This window comes from Lissotriton helveticus, chromosome 6, assembly GCF_964261635.1.
Source record: "Lissotriton helveticus chromosome 6, aLisHel1.1, whole genome shotgun sequence".
Lineage (NCBI taxonomy): Eukaryota > Metazoa > Chordata > Amphibia > Caudata > Salamandridae > Lissotriton > Lissotriton helveticus.
Genome location: NC_136067.1, coordinates 499,705,513 through 499,726,205, shown reverse-complemented (window position 1 = coordinate 499,726,205; position 20,693 = coordinate 499,705,513). Strand labels below are relative to the sequence as shown.

Genomic DNA, 20,693 nt, shown 5'->3' with positions numbered 1-20,693 from the left:
AATAAGTGCAGGCCGGATGGTTACATCTTTTCTATAAAACCATGCTTACAAATAAAATTAAGCAATTAAACCTTTGATGCAATGGCAATAACCCGGGGGGTCCTCAAGGCTCTTTCCTCTCACCCACATTATTCGATATTTACATGGAACCACTCACTGTCATCTTCAACTAAGAAAAAATCCCATTCCATTTATAAGCAGATGACACCCAGATTTACATGGAAGTCTCCCTACTAGATGACATACACTGAATAAATATGACCCTCAAGGAAGTCCAACAACGGCTAGTCAACCAAGATAAAACAGAAATCCAGCTCAGAGCAGTCCCTCCAGATTATAGAATGTATAAACTACATAGATGCCCTAACCTGCACCCTAACCCCAGCTGGCACTATCACACTGAACTTCAAACTGTCCAAACTAAGACCTTTTAAGGAACAGTGCAAAGAGTGCTTCATACAATCTGAAATTGCTGAACAAAATAAAACCCTACCTACCGCAGAACAGTCTTAAATCGGCCACACAAGCACTGATGCTGTCTATATTGGATTATGGGAACACCACCCTCACAGGTACTGCTAAATTCCGCTTGCACCCCCTAGAACAACTCTCAATGCAGCTGCCAGAAAGGTCACAGGAGTCAAAAAATATAAACACATCTCTCTGGACCTGAAAGGATTGGCATGGCTCCCAGCTGAAGTACGTTGCAACTTTAGAACTGCTTGCTTTACCCACAAGGCTCTTCACACTGGAAAACCAACTTACCTTGCCTGTAAACTCAAAAAGGTAGGACAGACGAGAAACCTAGGAGAGCTCTAACACCCTACTCTTCATCCCACCCAAACGCCACAAACAAAAAAATTGGCCATGCTCCTTCTCGAGTAATGCCCCAAAAATGTGGAACTCCCTTCAAATCTGTATCAGGATGAACTCTTCCTTCCTGAACTTCAAGAAACAGCTGAAGGATCTCCTCCTCAACCGGCCCCTCAAATATCTGAGCATCGATAGCTCATCGAAACAGCATCTACACCCTCAGCTCTCCCGATACACACTCTGTGTCATTTTCCTGCCCACGTGCCCAACCACTGATGTGAATTAGTTTATTCTGATTACAATCATTACTCTGATGTTAAGATGTACAGATGTAAAGCGCTCTGATACCTTCAGGTCTTCCAGCATTATTTATAAAACTCTTAATTGACAAAAATAAGTAGTAAGTATGGTCAATGATGAAGCATAACAACTGGGGGTATATGAGGCCATACCTTTCAAAATAAATGTTCCTAGATTAGATTGATCCTATGGTATTGATACATGTAAAGGGGCCCAGTGCTGACTCATTTTAGTATATTAGATGTGTGGAAATTCCAGAAATCTTGAAAATTTCCTGTGCTGCATCCTGTTTGCATCTTTTTCACTCTTATGTGTTTTGGTTTAAGTTTTTATGCAACACAAAAATAGTCTTGTTTTGGCAACAAAATGACCAAAATTCAATCAGTTGAACTAGAGTTATGAATTTGTAATGTTAAAGGTAAAAACTAGCGCCTATGAGATCACATTGAAAAGTGCGGACATTTAGTCGCGTAAGACTGGGTCAAAGTCGAAAAATATGGCTGACCGCAGTGAAGTGTGAGTCAGATACAATGAGAGTATTGGGCCCAGGTTGGCACCTCCCTTCAGATTTTGAAAATACATTTTTAAAAAAGTGTTTCAGAAGGTTGAAGTTCAATGGACAAAGGCTGCAGGTGGTTTCCCAGTAGGAGGAGGCACCATCGGGGAGCCGCTTGACGAAGTCACAGTGAAGATGTCCACGTTCGTACTTAGTTTCTTTATTGGAATTCAAAAACCTCCAGCGGGTCAAAGCTGGCGGCAGTTGCTGACGCAGGCTCCACGAGGTTGAATACTCCTTCTGCGGAGGACTGCTGAACAGAATTTCCAGCTGTTGTAAAATCCGGCTGAAAGGCGATGGACCTTGAGCAGGATAGACAAGCCGGCTAGTTCTAGTCTCAGTTTATTTCTCAGAGCAGTTTTTAGCCACAAATGTTGGATTTTGGCTATCAGGACACCTTTAACAGCACTTCCAAGGATCCTGTACTCTAGAGGCACCACATGGGGCTGGGGGTTAAAACTCACTCAGGGTGGGTCCAGGTGGGGCTCAAGATTGTTGGGCCTTTCTGTCCCTAAGGCTCTGATAGGGAGGTTAGCCAACTAGCCCTTGGAGTCACTCAGTAAGTCCTGGGTTAAAGAAGTGGAACAGGGTTCAAACAGCAGGACAGGTCTCTGAGGGTTCAAGGTGGCTTCAAGCAGCAAAGCAGTCCTTTCAGGTGCAGCAAATGCAGTTTTCTTAAGTACACAGCAGGCCATGGCAGCAGGTAGCCCCTGAGAGTCCTCCTACAGGTTCAGATACTGAAATGAAGAGTGTGCATTAGGGTCCTATGTATATACCTTGGGTCTTCTTTGATATAGAAGATGTTTCTAGAGATTTCTCTTATGGAGTGCTTGGAGTGTCCTGCCTCACCTGCCCTGGTTCCAGGCTGGCTGACTGAACAATAAAGTGATGTAAAGTTATTTGTGTAAAGGCAGGGATAAGAGTATTGATGTGCAAATTCGGGATGTGCCCTACTCCGTCCCCATCCTGCCAGTGATGGCCCAGCCAGGCACACCTAATCCCTCTATTGTGAGGTGATCTCAGAGAGATAAACAAAGTCCAACAACCAACTGTGCCCAGTCATGTGACCCAGGAACATGCTGCAGGAACAGAATAGCTAGGGGATGAAAATACCAACTTTCTAAAAGTGGCATTTTCAAAATTGTAACTTGAAACCCAACTTTGCCACTAAACTTGATTTTAAATTGCAATCTCTTAGACACCAAGCATGAAATCTCCACCTGTTCTCAATCAGCACCTATTAAATGTAATATGGTAACCCAAGGTTATCCTAAGTGAGAAGTAGGCCTCAAAGTGGTGAAAATGAATTTGTGGGTTTTTTTTTATTACAAGGACATGTCAAACTCAAAAGATAATGTCAAACTTTTTCATTACAATGCACCCTGTCCTATGAGCTACCTAGGGCCTACCTTAGGGGTATGTTATAAGTAATAAAAGGGGGGGTTAGGGCTTGGCAAGGGGTTTACTTTGCTAAGTGGAAATGACAGTTTGAAACTGCAGTCAGGCTGAAATGGCAGACTTGGGACAGGTTTTAACGAGCTACTTAAGTGGGTGGAACAGAAAGTGTGACAAGCCCACTAGTAGCATTTAATTTACAGGCCCCCTGGGTATATGGTGACTACATTGCTAGGGACTTACTAGGGACTTATATGTAAATAATTATGCCAATTAAGTGTAAGCCAATTTTATGTTTTAGGGAGTGAGCACTTTACCACTGGTTATCAGTGGTAAAGTGCAAAGAGTCCTAAAGCCCAAAAAATCAAGTTCTGAAAAAATAGGAGGGCGAAAGAAAAATGTTTGGGGGAAACCATGCATAGAGGGCCAAGACCAACATCTGTCTGTAACTGATACCAACAACTTGGATTTCATTTGCCAGAGGGATAGGGTTGGAATCTCCAGAGGGTGAACCACGGAGCAGATAGCAACTGAAATAATCAGACAAATTATTGGCTGACTAATAACCTCACCATCTACACATGGGCCCCTCGGCGCTATTTCTAGGACTGCATCAATCATGCAACCCTCTTCCCCCCTACGCTCTATCACTGTCAATTAGTCACAGTTGCTGGAAACTGTGCAAAATTTCTGTTAGTCATTAATGGACTTTGCTTGAGTACTGACATTTATTTAACACATTCTGCTGCTTCACTGGAGCTATGGGCATATTTGTATTAAATTGCCTTTGATTCTTCATATTCTGCACAAGAGCCAGTTGGCCTTAGGATGTTGGCAGGGAATGTCACAGTTCACTCTATGCTAACTGAGTTGGACTATGCTGCATTTAGGGAATAAAATCATTCCAAATGTGATTAGGATTGTGTCTACCTTCTTGCACCAGTGTTCAAGACACCTACAAAAATACCATTCACTGCACATCCTTCTCTACCATGAGGAACACCTTGTACATTCTGAACACTACTTCCTTTCACACTCACACTCTGCACAGCAGCATCTGGACTAAGATTTGCAGCACCAAAACCAGAGTCTCCCAAATCCATGTACTGATTTCTAGCAACTCTCTGAAAATACTTTGCCTGAGCTATCATTAGCTTCACCTTGAGCTTACACTGCTATGGCTCAAACAGTCACTGCAGTACTTTGCATACTTCAATACCTCATTTATAATATTGGCCTGCACTTTGCTGAAGATGAGAACTAAGAAATAAAAGCTGACACAAACCCATTGCTTCCTATTGTGGGGTCTTTCACTTCACTGACCTTTCTATGAATCTACATTAGCCTCTTATAATATGCATTCACTGACTCCTTTGGCTCTTAGGTAGCTCTCTTGATCTTTGACCAATTCATCCCTTTCATTGGGACATTTTGCTTAAAGTGTGCAATCGCTTCCTTATATGTAATAAAACTGAGGTTTAAGTCAACAGCAGCAGAATTAATAAAAGAAAGCACCCTTGGAAACTCCTCTGTTGGGAAATGTGCATCTGCTTTACACTCTACCCACAAAACACATGTTAGGATTGGTGCAGCAAGGCCATTGAGGGAGTGGCTTAACTCCTGGTCTCCTTGACCCACTTCCACAGATCGGCACTGACACCAACACTCCCCCACCCCTTTGATACCCATAAACTGACTTTGTCTTCGGGGATGTTCATGGTGTTGTTAACATTGGCTCCTACAAGCTGCTATGAGGAACAGGCAGCAGGCTGACCATTGCTACGCTGTTCTTTCACGGCTCAACCTGGCAAAAAGTTTATTTACCAGGTCAAACTAACAACTTAAAACTTCACTACAGGCTACAGTGCTGAGGCCTGTTTTAAAAGGCAACTTTGGTGGGTGGCACAATGAGTGCTGCTGCACACTAGCAGCAGTTAATTTATTGGCACTGGGAACATTTAGGAGCATATATTAAGGAATTACAAGCAAATTAAGTGTACCAATAGGGTAGATGCCGATTGTAAAATGTTTTAGAGAGAGACCACAAGCGTGTTACCACTGGTTAGCAGGGAAAGATGCACAGAGTCCTAATGCCACCCAAAAACGGGTTCAGCTTCAGAAGGCAAAAATCCTGTAGTGACCGCACAAAAAGGGCGAAGTTCAACAGTCTTGGTATCCTTTTCAATATATTCAAACACCCAATGTCACTTGAATAACGTTCACTTACTATTGGACCTATCTTTTCATCCAGGATTGCTTGAAAGACGTATTGCTTCACTGTATGTTTTTCACGACTACACCATTTCCCACACACTTGCATTGCATCCAACTGACCTTTTTGTGTATGCTAATCCTGTTTGTTACTTCTGAAAATACTTATTCTAATTAATTTCCATCTGTTTTACTATCCCCGTATTTTACTGGTATTTATTTATAGCAAGTTTATTTTTGTTAACATTTTTACTTAAATCTTAAATGTTTTATTTTCCAAATCATATTAGTTTTCGACATGTTCCTCTTGTTCCCCCCTTCTCCCCAGTACTGTTCTAAGAGTACATCTTGGTTACGCAGGTTCTACAGGTTAAGACCACGATATTTCAAGCAGACCTTTGTCTCACCTTTGTGATGTCTTTGTGAGATGCATCATGCGGGAGCTCCTGTAGAGCATGTATATAACACTTTAGCCACTCTGTTCCTGTATATTGTGATGTGAATTGCTTACATGCATAATTCAGTTAAGCCTAAACTGTTGGGATATGTTCAGTTTCCTAACATGTACCTAAACTTGCCACTGCTTTCTGAGGTATCCAGAGCACGGACTGACACACTGGACTGTATGATGTCAAATGCAAAGTAACATAATCGATTCTGTGTGATGCCATATTTGTGTTACATGCTGACATGCTTTAGTGGTGATCTTTTTCCACACCCTCTTGTTTAACCTATCTCTGATGTTGTACTCATCATTTCTTTACAAAAACTATCCCATTTATCTTGTCTCTTTAACATTTTCCATGTCTGTTCAACGTTTACCTGCTTTCTAACATTATTGTACTTATTTTTAGGTGGTTACAATTTTCAGTTAAAAATTTGCTTATGCTCCAGATCTGCCGGTCTCCTAATTGGGTTCTGTTTATATTTACGCTTACGGACCTAGTTTGCATGTGTATCCCATTCTTATTGTGTTTGGTGTATTCTTCGTCTACGCTGTATGGTTTATCTAATTAATATATAAATGACTGTTTAGCTATCATGCATTTCATTCGATTCAGTGAGCTCCACGAGGCATGTTAGGCGGCCTTGAATATAACTACATTCTAAGAGAAACATGAAGGGCAGAAACCACAAAAATTTTAGTAGTATACATTGGTAGTTTGCACAAAATAGGAAAATGGCGGACTATAACTGACCCTTACCCCTATCGCATGGTAATAAATACTACTTTATTTCAAGATATCTGCTTATTTCTGTTCATCTAATTTAAAGACAAAATGTTAAAACGTTATGTATTTTGGTTATCAATTCGCAATTTTCGTTCGTTTGTACAATATTTGTGTTAAAAACATGTTGTTTAAATTTACTATGAAAATGCATTCATATGTGACCAGACTTGCATGATTAATTTGACTGTATGATGCCTTCTCAGAGATGTAGTTTTGTGCTTTTGTGCTTTAGGCTCCCCAGTCATCTGGCCTTCCACGCATAAAGTGTGGTATCGACGTGGAAGGTTGAGTGGCTAATGGACAGGTGCATCATGGGTAAAGTGCTTAAATGACAGGAAAGTTAGTTCTAAATATACTTGATATTATAGAGGCAAATTTGGGTCACTGAGAATTCACATCACTTACATCTGAAGGCATGTGTAATCGAAGTAAAGAAGCAGAACATCTGTAAAGTATATACACATGTCCTACCAAGCATGTGTTGCAAGATCTGGCAGGTTGAAATGAGGTCCAATTTGGCTTTATCTTTCATTGAACTCACATGCACTACTAATGAATTAACTCCAGTTACATCAGTCTTCACTCTTTCTCATGCTTATTTCTGACTATTATCTCATTGAGAGAAAATATTTGCTTTGTGCCAGACATACAAAACACTGTGTGGTTAAAACTTCCATGTATACACACATGAAGTTCTTAATTTGAGCTGGTGGTTTCCGGTGCAGAAAATTCCACTGTCACAGCACTTGTGTGAAAAAACATTTAGGAAATTCATTATTAGGTGCACCTTCAACATTTCAATAAAAAATGTAAATTCCCAGATACTGTTCATTATCAAAAACATTTATTCATACAACAATATTTTGTTCTAGTGTCCTTTTTGTTAAAGATTAGCATATCTTCATTATGCATATGTACAAAAACTTGTGTTCAATTCATTCTAAAACACAGGATTGGTCTATTTCTGTAATAATCCCTAATATATGTGTGGCATACTCCCACATTCATCCAGTGCCTATCTCATTATGGATATCGTAAAGACATAATACAAAAATTATATACAGATTTTGTTTAATGCATTAATAATTCTTCACTTCATACTATGTATATAGTCTCTAATTTTTATTATTCATTTAGATATTTTGAGTCTTCCTTCGTATGAAATATCCAGTGGTTTATTGGGGATATGATGTCACAGATTAGAGTCTGAACACTGTCTTAGTAGAAAAAAGTATTCATGTTTACCATTTCTGGAGGAAAACTGCATCCTACGCGAGTTTCGACATTAAGTCTTCATCAGGAAGAATGTATGATATAAGTCCTAGAAATATATCAAAAAACATCTTGGGTACAAATGATCGGTACTACTTAAACTTGTACTTAGCTATAGGATGAGTACATTTAAACTACTTGGTGTGTCACATTAAAAGAGGAATATAGCTTAGAGTACTCAATGAAATAGAATGTGAAGAGATAGAACCCAATTATTACCCGTGTAGTGTTCACCAAAAAATCAAGAAAGATGTGTGGACGAAAAAACATCCAAGTGCAAAGACCATGCACGTGCTATGCGTAAGATAGAGCTGGTATAAAAACTGCTTTTAAAAGATTCAAAAATTCGAGGTGAAAGCCAGTGCACTTCATATGGAAAATTCTCCTTCAGACTTAACCCGAAAAGTTTGAAGGAGAATTTACCATATGGTAAATTTTTAAGAATTTGTCGCAATTGTTTTTACAAAGACGAATATACTTTACATGCCAACAATCTTCTAAAAAGACTCCTCGATTGAGGTTACCCCAAAAAACTGGTAAAATCAGCCATGAAAAGGGCATGGTGGACTCCTAGGTAAACACGGCTGAATACAAAATATAAATCTTCCATGCAACGACAAGTGTTTGTCACCACTTTTTGTCCCAACTCTAATCAACTTAAGAAAGTTATTAACCGGAACTGGCACCTGGTTCAGAACCTTGATCCATCCTTTTCAAGCGTAGCTCTCTTCGCATTCAAACAAGAAAAAAGTGTCTCCAACCATGTAGTCAGGGCAGCTATCAAAAAACTACTAAAATCTACATTGAGGGAACTTATGGGTTTGACACCAGTCACAGGACACCACAAGTGTGGCACATGCATATGTTGTGAACAAACTATTGAGGGATCACTGTTTTCCCTAAGGGAATCCATTGGAAACATGTTGCTTTTACGAACTGCAAGTCTAAACATGTTATATATGGAGTTTTATGTCCATGCCCGATGTTGTACATAGGGAAAAACAATCAAGAGTTCCGCCAAAGAATCACAGAACACAAATCTCGAATCAGAAAAAATATTGAGACTGCCCCATTGGTGAATCATTGGAGTAAAAAATCACACACAGAAAGAGATTTGCACTGGACAATTATTTCAAAAGTGGAACGAGATCCCAGAGGAGGCAAAATAGACCAGAAATTAGTCAGCGTGAAGCAATGCTTATCGTAAAATTTGACACCGCAACAATAGGACTAAACTAATTATCTGAAATTCACAAGCTGTAACCATTCATCTGTAGCTGGGTGGAACCCCTCTCATATTTTTGAGCCGCTTTCTGACTCTGTGCTTTCTTCAAAAATGTGTACACTCAGCCCTTTTTACCTCAATATTGGCCACTTAGAGACTACAATTTATCAACATGCAGTTCAAACGGATTGTAACATCAATTGTTCTGTCTCCATTAAGTGTGTTCTTATTGAGAAACCAGGAGTTGACTACAGCTCCCAGAATCCACAGTGGAGGCCCCAGAATTCCTAGCAAGCGTTACATATGTAATCTGCTAGTGGCGGCCCACTAACCGAACCTCTGGCCGGTTTCAATGGTGCGTTGGCGAGAATCCTTCCTAACGAAAAACTGAGCGTTGTGTCGAGTAGGAAGGCAGCGTTTTCAGCAGTTTTTAACATTTTCAGCATTCCTACTGTGTTTACAACCTAATTGTAAATAGTCCTCACCGGTCGTTTCTTCCAGAACTATGTTTAATAAAGAGATATGCCAATCCAGCCTAAAAAGCTGCAAAACAATGTGAAGCCGCTTTAAGGTATGTCAGGTCAACGTTGCCCGCTGACATAATTCATCATAATACTTAGAAGATTGTGCTGTATAGCCGATCGTGCTTTTTCATTTCAGCTTCAGACACGCCTCGTTAAGCGACTCACTTACCATTGTGAGGGATCAGAAGTTTTCCCTCCAGCACTCGCAAACCATTAGTTTCGCATTACAGGCAATCTTTGAAAAACATCATCACGAGCCTCCACGGCGTTATCGCAGTAAGTGACTTTCTATTGCGTTCTAATTAGAATTTGTCTGACCATTGGAACTGACCTCTGACAGAGTTTTCCTTTCACTTTTGTTTCCCCACTTTTGTTTTTGTTTTATTCCGTTCCAGATAACTTTTGAACTCCATTCATTGGTGGATTAAGGAAGTGGTAAGATTTCCTTTTTGAGGCTGATTAACATGGTGATAGCGCTATTGAGCTTGGTAGTCTTTTTGAATTAAGAATCTTTTCTTTCTTTCTTCTCCCTACAGTTGTTTTGGTCCTGAAGAGAACCCCTGAAAGAAGCGGGTTCCAAACACATAGACCTTATGTTGTTTGCCAAACAATTGTACCTTTTAAAAGGCTTGCTGGTTTTCTGCATTTCTAAAATCCTTGTGTGTAAATAGAAAAGTTACCGATATTATATGTCGTGCACAATCAATCTTTGATGTAAAATTGTTCTTTGTTTGGTGTAGGATCCTTGGTTTGTTAATGTAAGAAAAATAGGGATTTAGGTAACCAAGGAGTGGGTATGTGAATTAAATGTTTGTGGGATGTGACTTGGTTCTGAATGTGGAATCGTGTATGGTATGAATGTGAGTGGTGAGATAAGCCAAATTGGTGGCAAGTCATTGTGGGATTTTTTCTAAATACTTTGTTATTGTTATTGTTATTGTTATTTTAATTTTATACCGCGCCTAATCACCTACAGGTCTCTAAGCGCCAGGAAAAGATGGTACAGGACAATAACATAGCGGAATCAGAGCAAAGAACAACACTAAATTATGCCATGCTCAGGCTTCTCCTGAACAATAGCGTTTTTAGGCTCTTTCTAAATCTTAAGAGGTTTCCTTCCTCACGCAGCCCTCCAGGCAAGCTGTTCCACAGCTGGGGAACCAACACTGAGAAGGCTCTCCCTCCCTTCGTCGCTAGCCTATAGCCTATAAATATTTTTCTTTAATATTTCCGTGGTGTCTTGTGATTTTTGTACATTAAGGAATTTGTTGAAAAAAAGAAAAACGTGTATCAAATCATGTTTTCAAAATAAAAAAACTATTAACTAGTGGCGGCTCGTATTGATGTGCTGCTCATGCGCCGTTTTCTATTAGATTCAAAATGAATATCAATCAATCAATCAATCAGTGACACTTATAGAGCGCGCTACATACCCGTAGGGTCTCAAGGCGCTGGGGGGTGGGTGCCGCTACTGCTCGAACAGCCAGGTCTTCAGCTTCTTCCTGAAGGAGAGGTGGTCTTGGGTCAGGCGCAGGTCGGTCGGGAGGGAGTTCCAGGTCTTGGCGGCCAGGTAGGAGAAGGACCTTCCTCCTGTAGTCGCTCTTCGGATGCGGGGGACGGCGGCGAGGGCGTGGTTGGCTGATCGGAGGTGGCGTTTGGGAGCGTAGAAGTTGATCCGGCTGTTGAGGTAGCTCGGGCCTTGGTCGTGTAGGGCTTTGTGTGCGTGGGTGAGGAGGCGGAAGGTGATTCTTTTGTTGACGGGGAGCCAGTGAAGGTCTCTCAGATGTCCGGTGATGTGGCTGGTTCGTGGGATGTCGAGGATGAGTCTGGCTGAGGCGTTCTGGATCCGCTGGAGTCTCTTCTGGAGCTTGGCGGTGGTACCGGCGTAGAGGGCGTTGCCGTAGTCCAGTCGGCTGGTGACGAGGGCCTGGGTGACGGTCTTCCTGGTCTCGGTGGGGATCCACCGGAAGATCTTCCGTAGCATGCGTAGGATGTTGAAGCACGCCGAGGAGATGTTGTTGACTTGCCTGGTCATGGAGAGGGAGGAGTCCAGGATGAAGCCCAGGTTGCGTGCATGGTCTGTCGGTTTGGGTGCGGTGCCCAGGGCGGGAGGCCACCAGGAGTCGTCCCAGGCGGAGGGGGAAGAGCCCAGGATGAGGACCTCCGTCTTGTCAGAGTTCAGTTTCAGGCGGCTGGTCGTCATCCACTCGGCTACCTCTTTCATCCCTTCGTGCAGGTTGGCTCTGGCGGAGGCGGGGTCGTTGGTCAGGGAGAGGATCAGCTGGGTGTCGTCGGCGTAGGAGATTATGCTGAGGTTGTGTTTGCGTACGATGGCCGCGAGGGGGCTCATGTAGGCGTTGAAGAGGGTGGGGCTCAGAGATGATCCTTGAGGGACGCCGCAGATGACTTCGGAGGCCTCTGACTTGTACGGTGGTAGGCGGACTCTCTGTGTTCTCCCGTCGAGGAAGGAGATGATCCATTCCAGCGCCTTGTCCTGGATTCCGATGTTGCTGAGGCGCTGTACTAGGGTGCGGTGGCAGACCGTGTCGAAAGCCGCGGAGAGGTCTAGGAGGATGAGGGCCGCTGTTTCCCCATTGTCCATCAGGGCTCGGATGTCATCGGTGGCGGCGATGAGGGCGGTCTCGGTGCTGTGATTGGCTCGGAAGCCGGACTGTGAGGGGTCGAGGGATCCGTTCGTCTCGAGGAAGGCGGCCATCTGCTTGTTGACGGTCTTCTCGATGAGCCAATATCAGTATTGGCAGTCTTGTTATTCTCTTTGATAAGTGGCTCAGCCTTACTGGTTACAGTCAAACCCATTAGTGTTCTCTCGACTAATTACATGTAGGCACCGATGAGATTTTATGGCGTTAAAAGCATATTGGATTTACAGTTCACTCTCCATAAAGTAAGCCTACTTTAAGGGAATGTTTACAGTTAATTGAAAGACACTGTAAGTCTTGAAAACAATATATTTTGCAATCGTAGTCAATGGTAGCAAAACACAAGATGCTTTTCGCCATCAGGAGGTACAAGGCTGTCTAACACTGTACTTTTCCACTGTTTTGCCTCCTTTCACATTGCTCTTCAGACGTTTGCACCAAGTTTGTCCACAAATATTGGCGGGGTTTGGCAGAGGGCGGCACTGCAGCGGTGGTTGTGTAAGCAGAATAGACGGATGCTTAAAATTAAATTTTTGGAGACACCACAATGATGTTGCTGCTCCTGCTTTTCAAAAGAGAAGGGAAATCCAGAGAGAAAATGATTCTCTTTAAAGGATTTCCCTTCCACTACAATGCTCACCTGGCATGATGTCATGTCGTAACTTCTCCACTTGTGAGAAGTGAGCAGTGTGAGCACCACACATCGATGTGCCTGCTGTCACTGCAGTCCGTAAAAAAAAGGACCGCCTGTGCCAGGGCACAAAACAGAGTCCGATAGAGACCCGTTTCAAAGCCCCCTCTAAAAACTGCCGGTGCTCAGCACTGATGAGACCCGACCCACTTAAAGCCTTATTTGTGTCCTAGAGTCCTTGATAGTTTTAAAAATGGTTTATAACGGTGTAATACTGTTTGTATGAAACCTTCACCCACTACTGGCATTGTAGCCAGGAGCTCTTTGTATTATGGAACATTCGGTTTGTTTTCCCTACAATAAGTATGACCTCCCGAGTCCCAACTATGCAGTGCTCTGATGAGTGAAAGCCAGGACTGGATGTGGGTGTCATGACAAGCTAAAGAGATATGAAGGAGTAATATAGCAAAAGAACCACATGGATGGAGGTGACTGTCAGTCATTATGAAACTCAATCACCAGCCTTGATGCAGAAGCCACCACTGTCTAAGGACAAGAACTTCAAAAGTGCATTCCACATGACATGAGAACAGGAATCGGCAAGGCGTTAAGAGCCCTGCGTTTAAAACCAATTAATCTTGATTCAGAATATTTTACTTGACTACTTCTGGTATTCTTTGGCACCTTTCATGAACCAATACATAGTCAGAGAGGACAGTACACGAATATGTAGTATGAGTGTGAACCCTGCCAAGTTGAAATGCCTTGCTGTAGCTCAGGAAACAAATATACGCGTTCTTATAATGTAACATCATTGTTTGTATTCTCTCATGACCTTCAGCTTATAATTCACGGAGAATAAAAATCACACATTATCCGAAACAGTGGCGCTCATAATAAGAGTGCGTGCCTCCAGAACCTATTGCATAACAAGCATTTGCAATGCAATAGCTCTCGCATTTGTGGGAGTTTAAGCTACTAGCATAGCAAATTACAATGCCTTTTATTTGTTTTAAAAACCAAAGCATAAATAAAAAATACATTGTAATTTACAATGCGAATAGCTCAAACTCGCGTAAATGCGAGACCTATTGCACTGCAAATGCTTGTTCTACTAAGACAATGTTCAGACTCCAATCTGTGATATCATATCCCAAATAGACCAGTGGATATTTCATATGAAGAAAGTCTCAAAACATCTAAATGAATAATAAAAATTAGAGACTATATACATAGTATGAAGTGAATAATTATTCATGGATAATTAATGTTTTGCCGTAAACAAAATCTGTATATAATGTTTACATTATATCTTAACAATATCCATGATGAGATATGCCCTGGATGAATGTGGGAGTATGCCTGAACACATATATTAGGGATTATTACAGAAATTGAGCAATCATGTGTTTTAGAATGAATTGAACAAAAGTTTCTGTACATATACATAATAAAGATATACTAATCTTTAACTAAAAGGACAAAAAAACAAAATATTGTTGTATGAATAAAAGTTTTTCATAAGGAACAGTATCTGGGAGTTTACATATTGTTATTGAAATTTTGACGGTCCACCAAATAATACATTTCCTAAATGTTTTTTCACTCATGGTATTTATACCCTGATTTAGGAAATATTCTCATTTTCAGGGGTACCCTTATTTTTGCAACTACTGTCACAGCACGTCTCATAAAATGTAAGTACTTTGGAGAAGTTTACCTGCAGAAAAGAGGAACCACATCGGGAGAAGTGAAGGAAGAACATACGGCAGTTGGAAGCCAGGAATTACAATTAAATGTTGGCCGGAAGTGAAAACTGCGCTTCATAGGTCACAAGGTGACAGTGCTAATTTTTTAAGTCAACAAACTGAAAAATAAACTGTACGTGAATAAACAATTTGTATTGAAAGTATATGTAGAGATTCCCACCAAAAGAACCATAGTAGAAATGTACAAGAAGGTTGCATGAGAAGTAAAGAAGGAATTGGCAAAACACACTATTGGCAACACAAGGAAAATCAAGCTCACAGCAACGGCTCCATGTTGATAAACTGTTGACAGCTCCAATTGCATCTAAGATTGTGACAGCAATTAAAAGCAGAGACACTGCTGACAAGGAGAAGGAAACCTTATGAGTTAAGACTAATCAACTATGCAAACAGACTACTCTTCCTGGTTCAGTATGTGGGTGGCTTGTCCATTCTTTAAGTTTCTTTACATTCAGTCCCTTGACGGTCTACAAACCACCATGGTACTGTGAAAAGAAGGGACTTTAAGTGCTGAACGTGTATGGATGGAGAAGTCTACAGCTTTATCGAAATTTAAGATGAAACGTTTCACGCTTTGAAAATTAAAACATTTCATGATAGAAATAAACGCCCATGGAATGTCGTGCCTGATTTATCAAGCTGCAATCTGAGCATAAATGCTCATACCTGCTAAGTAACACGTACCAAAATGCTTGTGCTTTCTGTTTAAAACATGGTAATATTGGCTTATACCCAATTGGCATATTTATATACTTGTTAGTTCCTAGTAAAGTGGCACTAAATGTGCCCAGGGCCTGATAATTAAATGCTAGTGGTGGGACTGCAGCACTAGTTGTGTCACCCTTTTAAGTGGCACTTTGAACATATCTCAGGCCTGCAATTACAGAGCCTGTGTGTGCAGTTTCAAGTGCTATTTCGACCTGCAAAATAAACATTGTTGCCTGGCCCCATTCTTCCTTTTTAATACATATACATCATCCCTAGGGTAGGCCATAGACAGCCCAAGGGCAGGGCACAATGCATTTAGAAACGTGGACATGTGTGTTTAAGTTTTATGTGTCCTGGTAGTGAAAAACTCTTAAATTCGTTTTACACTATTGCAAGGCCTACCTCTTCTATAGGATGACATTGAAATTACCTATTTACATTATTTAAGTGTAAATTCAAAATGGGGAAAAAAGTAACTGGTTCGTATTTGGTGTCTCTGGAATACTAATTTAAAATCCTAACTTGTGGTAAATTTGGATTTTAAATTACAGTTCTAAAAATGCCACTTCTATAAAGGTTGCCATTTTCTTGCCTTAGCCATGTGGTGCCTGTGGCCTGTCTCTGGGTCACATGACAGGATGTGGGTGTCAGTTGGTCTTTATGTATTCCTTCTAGACAGCCTCACACAATGGGAGTTATGTTGTTGCTGGATGGGCTATTACTGGCAGGATGGGAGGAAGGAACTGGGCACAGCACAACTCACACATGAATAGGCTGTGTCCTGACTCTACACAAAGGGCTGCATACCCCTGCTGTTTTTCTGGAGCCAGGGAAAGGAAGGCAGGACATCTGTGCACTTTTAAGACATGCCTCTAGAAGCTTCTCCCCACTTCAGGGGCATAACTGTGTATAAAAGAAGGACCTCAGGCACAAGCTCTTCAGTACACTTCTAGTCCTGTGGATTCTCTGCCAGGAAGGACTGCTGTGCTGCTACAAGGACTGCCCTCTTACCTGGTGAAGAAGAACTGGACCTGCAACTTCATCTTGAACTCAGGACCACAGAGTGACTGCAAGGGCTAATCTGCTAGCCTCCTTATTGTAGCCTCAATAAAAGGCTCTCAACCTGCTCTTGGACCCAGCAGCTGTGGTGAGTTCCTGACCCCCAAGTGGTTCCAATCAGGTCCTGTACCCTTGGGGTAGCTCAGCATTCTTAAAATCAAGCTTTTGGGCTCTTTAAAAATGCAAATGGGCCCATTTGCACTGAGACTGCACCGCTTGCACTGAAATCTAGAGCGAGCCACCACCAGACCATCTGCACACAGCAGCATTGACAGGCCGTGGGTGACCGCCAACACTAAGCTTCAGCCCGTCCATCTGTAATGCCAGGCCTGCTCTTTGTGCTATGCCCATAATGCTCTCCTGGCGATCCTCTCCAATGCAAAAGGGACTCTTGGCACAAAACTTGAGATGGTAAAACTCCAGCAGGACTAATCTGGGACTGAATCCAACCCAAGCTCCATCTCGGTCTGCCTGAACTTTTGACTTTGACTCGGTCCAGCATGATCAGATGTCCCTGGTTGGTGCTTTATGCTTTTAGGTGGTACTTTGCAGTTTATTTTGAAAAATTCAAAACTCCACTTCTGATTGTATTTTTGGTGTTTTGGTCTTATTTTATTGGTTAGATTAAGTTCTATTGGGCTAATCTGGTGTGGGGTCTTTTCGTGTAGTGTTTTCACTGTTTTACTGTTTGAAGTGTTGCAAAAATACTTCACACATTGCCTCTAAGTTAAGCCTGACTGCTCTGTGCCAAGCTACCAGGGGGTGAGCACAGGTTACTTTGAGGTTTACCTGTGCCTTAGCCTGACAAGATTGTGGTTACTGCTTGACCAGGGCTCCCAACCCAGACAACCAGTCACCCAATTTTTAACAAAGGCACAATCAGGCACAGATCAAGGACAGGAGATAAAAGGAAATAATGAACAAAGGACTAGAGTAGAAAAACAGGTTTCATGTCCACAGAATCTTTCAATGATTTGCACATGAAATACACTCGCAGATAGGGGAAAGATTTGCGTGAATTCCTAATGAACCCCTTGACCTCTCATGAGAAATGACTTTTAATTGGCGCTGGATTAGTTCAGTTTGCTTTCAACCATTGTCCTCTTTCAAATGATAACCTGTCATAACAATGCAATAATAGTGTGCTCTCTACATACCTGGTCCTTCCTTGGCCTTCTTGCTATATTCATGCACTGCCATTCAGTAACTTCATCATTTTAATACTAACATATGACTGACATAGACTTGCCAAATTATTCATCTACCTATGATTGCCAAAGAAATCCCACCAATCTGCACTCGTAAATTTACCATTTTATTTGAGTGAAGGTTTTCAGATTTCTGAGAATTCACAAATGTTTTTGAGAGTATTCCCATTAAACTTTGTGAATTCCAATTTACGTCTGTTAGTCATTTTTCAACAGGTAGTGTGTATAGTATAAAAATGCATTACAAATTGTCTTCATAATAGTGCAATTGTACAATTGTATTTCTTTCTTTTTTCTCCCCGGTAACAACTATCCTTCACCTACAATTCTCGTGCTCTTAAAAGGACTATATCTCACAGAAAGAATGGTAAGAGAAAAAGGCTATGAATTCTAGCAAACCTGCTAGTTTATAACTTTGCATATGCTGAAACTCCCACTCTTTGCTCTGTCTGTGGAAGCAGGTTAAGTCGACCTTACGAGGGAAATTTTACTTTGAGAAAAACTAACACAAATTCCGCCTTTTTAATTGTAAAAGTATTTTGCACTCTTAAATGAAGTCATTTGCAACGGGAAGTTGAATTTACATCTGGAATGGTTTTGTAAATCAGGCCCCGCGTTCAAATCTGAAGTTTTTTTTTTGTTTACAAATCATCATTGGTAACAAATGCATTAGTTTAGTTCAGCAAACAAAGACTACAATTCATAGATGCACTGGTTTGATAAATGAAAGCCATGGTTAAAAAAAATCCTTAAATGAAAGTTATTTTCCCGTGAGCTGGCATCAGGTTGGGCACATGCAACATCAGCACTTGTAAAAGTAGTTTCTGACTGCCTCTTTTGTTATCTGCCTCATATATCTGCTCATTCAAGACCATATTGCAGCAGTGTCCCTAAGCCATGCAGCAGTACACAAAGAACACAGGTAACTTCAGCGTCAGGGCCAGTTTCCCTCACACCATGGAGGCCAGAGATTGTACACGACACACTTTTACTAACTGCGGAACATATTAGAGAAACACATTCTACGTCAATATTCATGCAATATGCAAAGGAGAGAAGTGCTTCACAAATGTCACAGCGAGGTTTCCAGGAAATAAACACGACACATTTTCAAACGGATTATAATTAATTAATATCCAAAGTGGTGTGTATTGAGAGAGTCTGCATGTAGTTAGGTATGACCGACATGAGCACTGGCATTCATTGGTAGATGACATGTAACATGAGTAGTGCATTTTTATTACGTGACATAGGTGATGATGAGAATTAGGTATAGAGACCATAGATAACAGCACCATAAAAAAATCCAAAGAAGCATAAAACCGTGCACTCAACGAAATGTGAAGTATAATAGAGAGGTGCTTTGATATTGTATATTTCAGATTCAGACGCCCAGACCTACCTGTTGGTAGGCTTTTGCGCAGACTAAAAATAGTTTACGAGCGTGGTCGATTTCATGCTACACTGTCTATAAGCGGTAGAAGGCCTTTTGAGTACATAGAAAGTGAAGGACAATATTTGGATGATGAGATGTGCAAAGAATGCAAATGCTGAAAGAGGCTCGCAGGCTCTGCCCACTAGCTGTCTGAGAAAGTCCTCAGAGGTCTTTTTTTTTATTTTTAATTTTTTTGCAAGTCACTCCAATTAATGCCATGACCCTTTAATTTTCGAAAAGAACAATTATTGCTAGCAAATACCGCATTCATCTATGTTTTACTTGTAAGGGACCACAGACAAGCAGGAGAAAGACACAACATGCATTATTTTTCTTTCTCCTCAGACAGCTAGAAATAGTTCTGCATCCTCCGATTGTCCCATTTCCCATTGCCCATTTCGATTGCCCCATTCCGTCCGAAGTAGAATTGATAGCCCCTGGCACGGCGTGAAATGACTGCAGAACAGCAGGCTCGTTTTAGTCAAGGTCGTAATATATCTCAATTAAAAGTCCCAGTGCAAGTGGGCGCCGCCCTCGCCTGTGCACCTGTTGTTGTCATGCCCCTGAATTCTGTTACACGCATTCGCTGATTCCAATCCTGGCTAAGTACCGAGGCATTTAGTGCACCAAATGTCCTTTACAGGAATGTAGTGTTATTGGAAAGAAAACTGTAGTGCAAAAACGACTCTAATGACAGACCCAATAAAGAACATACAGCGTGATAAAAGGAGATCTTTACTGTATTCAATTAAAAGCAATGCATTACGTCAACACCAATTTGCATAACGAGATTACGTCAGTCACTGTAAGGCTGTAGCCTAGTTAGGATTAACAATAATAAAACATCACCAAACACGTAGTGACGGGACGAACCATGAAGAGTAGGCTGAAGTGGGACAACTTTTCTAAAAACGCGAAGTTGTTTTGTCTTACCCTCCCACTGTACCGTTACACAAAACACTTTCCACATGTCTAAAGTGTTCCAAATCTTACCTCCATTTTATGATTCGAAGCCTTGTTTGAAGAGGTTTCTGCCTCCGGTTTGCCCAATTCCATGACCGTGGTAGATACAATTTATTCCATCTGCATGTTGGATAGCGGAGCCATTTCCACGCTGTGGCACAGTAAGCCAGTCGAGCAGCTCGACGGATAACTTCGTGCTAGCTTGTGTTTCCATTTATAGATCTAGAAAACTCACAAATAGAACCACCGAGAGAAGCCAGGCAGCTGGCCTCAGATAACAATAAAGTTGGCCTTTCTCAGCATCACCACCCGAACTGTTAGAAATACCTTTCAACGGACCCCCCCAAATCCCTCCCCCCCCCCAAATCCCTCTAAATTGCCCATCAACCATGAATTAAATACTCCCAATTCCTAAAAGCATTTGAACATTCATGTATAGTAGTGTACAAGGATTAGTGAAATCTGCGCTACCCAACACGTACTCATTTTATGGCCTAAATTAAATAGTTAAAGGGGCGTGAAATAAATCCGCTGTTAAAATTCAGCCCTATAGATATCGGACATATTTTATTTAAAACATAGCAATATTCCGGACAGCATCGTATATTAGACAGATATTCTTTGCCTGCCTCAGAAAATTCTAATGAAACGTTTAACGCGCATGTCTAATACAAGCAAAGTTAAACAATACTTTAAAGAGAGATTACTGTTTTATAAACCCTGTTACAACTT

At 41.3% G+C, this 20,693-nt stretch overlaps 1 protein-coding gene across 11 annotated transcripts in view; it reads right to left on the bottom strand.

Annotated features, from left to right (window-relative positions):
• Positions 1-20,146, bottom strand: part of MLIP (muscular LMNA interacting protein) — a 1,868,253-nt gene extending 1,848,107 nt beyond the window's left edge. For 10 of the 11 annotated variants that reach the window (XM_078647952.1, XM_078647955.1, XM_078647953.1 and 7 more), the window contains exon 1: positions 19,992-20,146. In XM_078647952.1, the coding sequence (XP_078504078.1) occupies positions 19,992-20,054 (63 nt within the window). In that variant the 5' untranslated portion in view covers positions 20,055-20,146. The remainder of the gene's footprint in view (positions 1-19,991) is intronic. The other variant, XM_078647957.1, reaches the window with a different exon arrangement.
• Between the last annotated feature and the right edge of the window lie 547 nt (positions 20,147-20,693).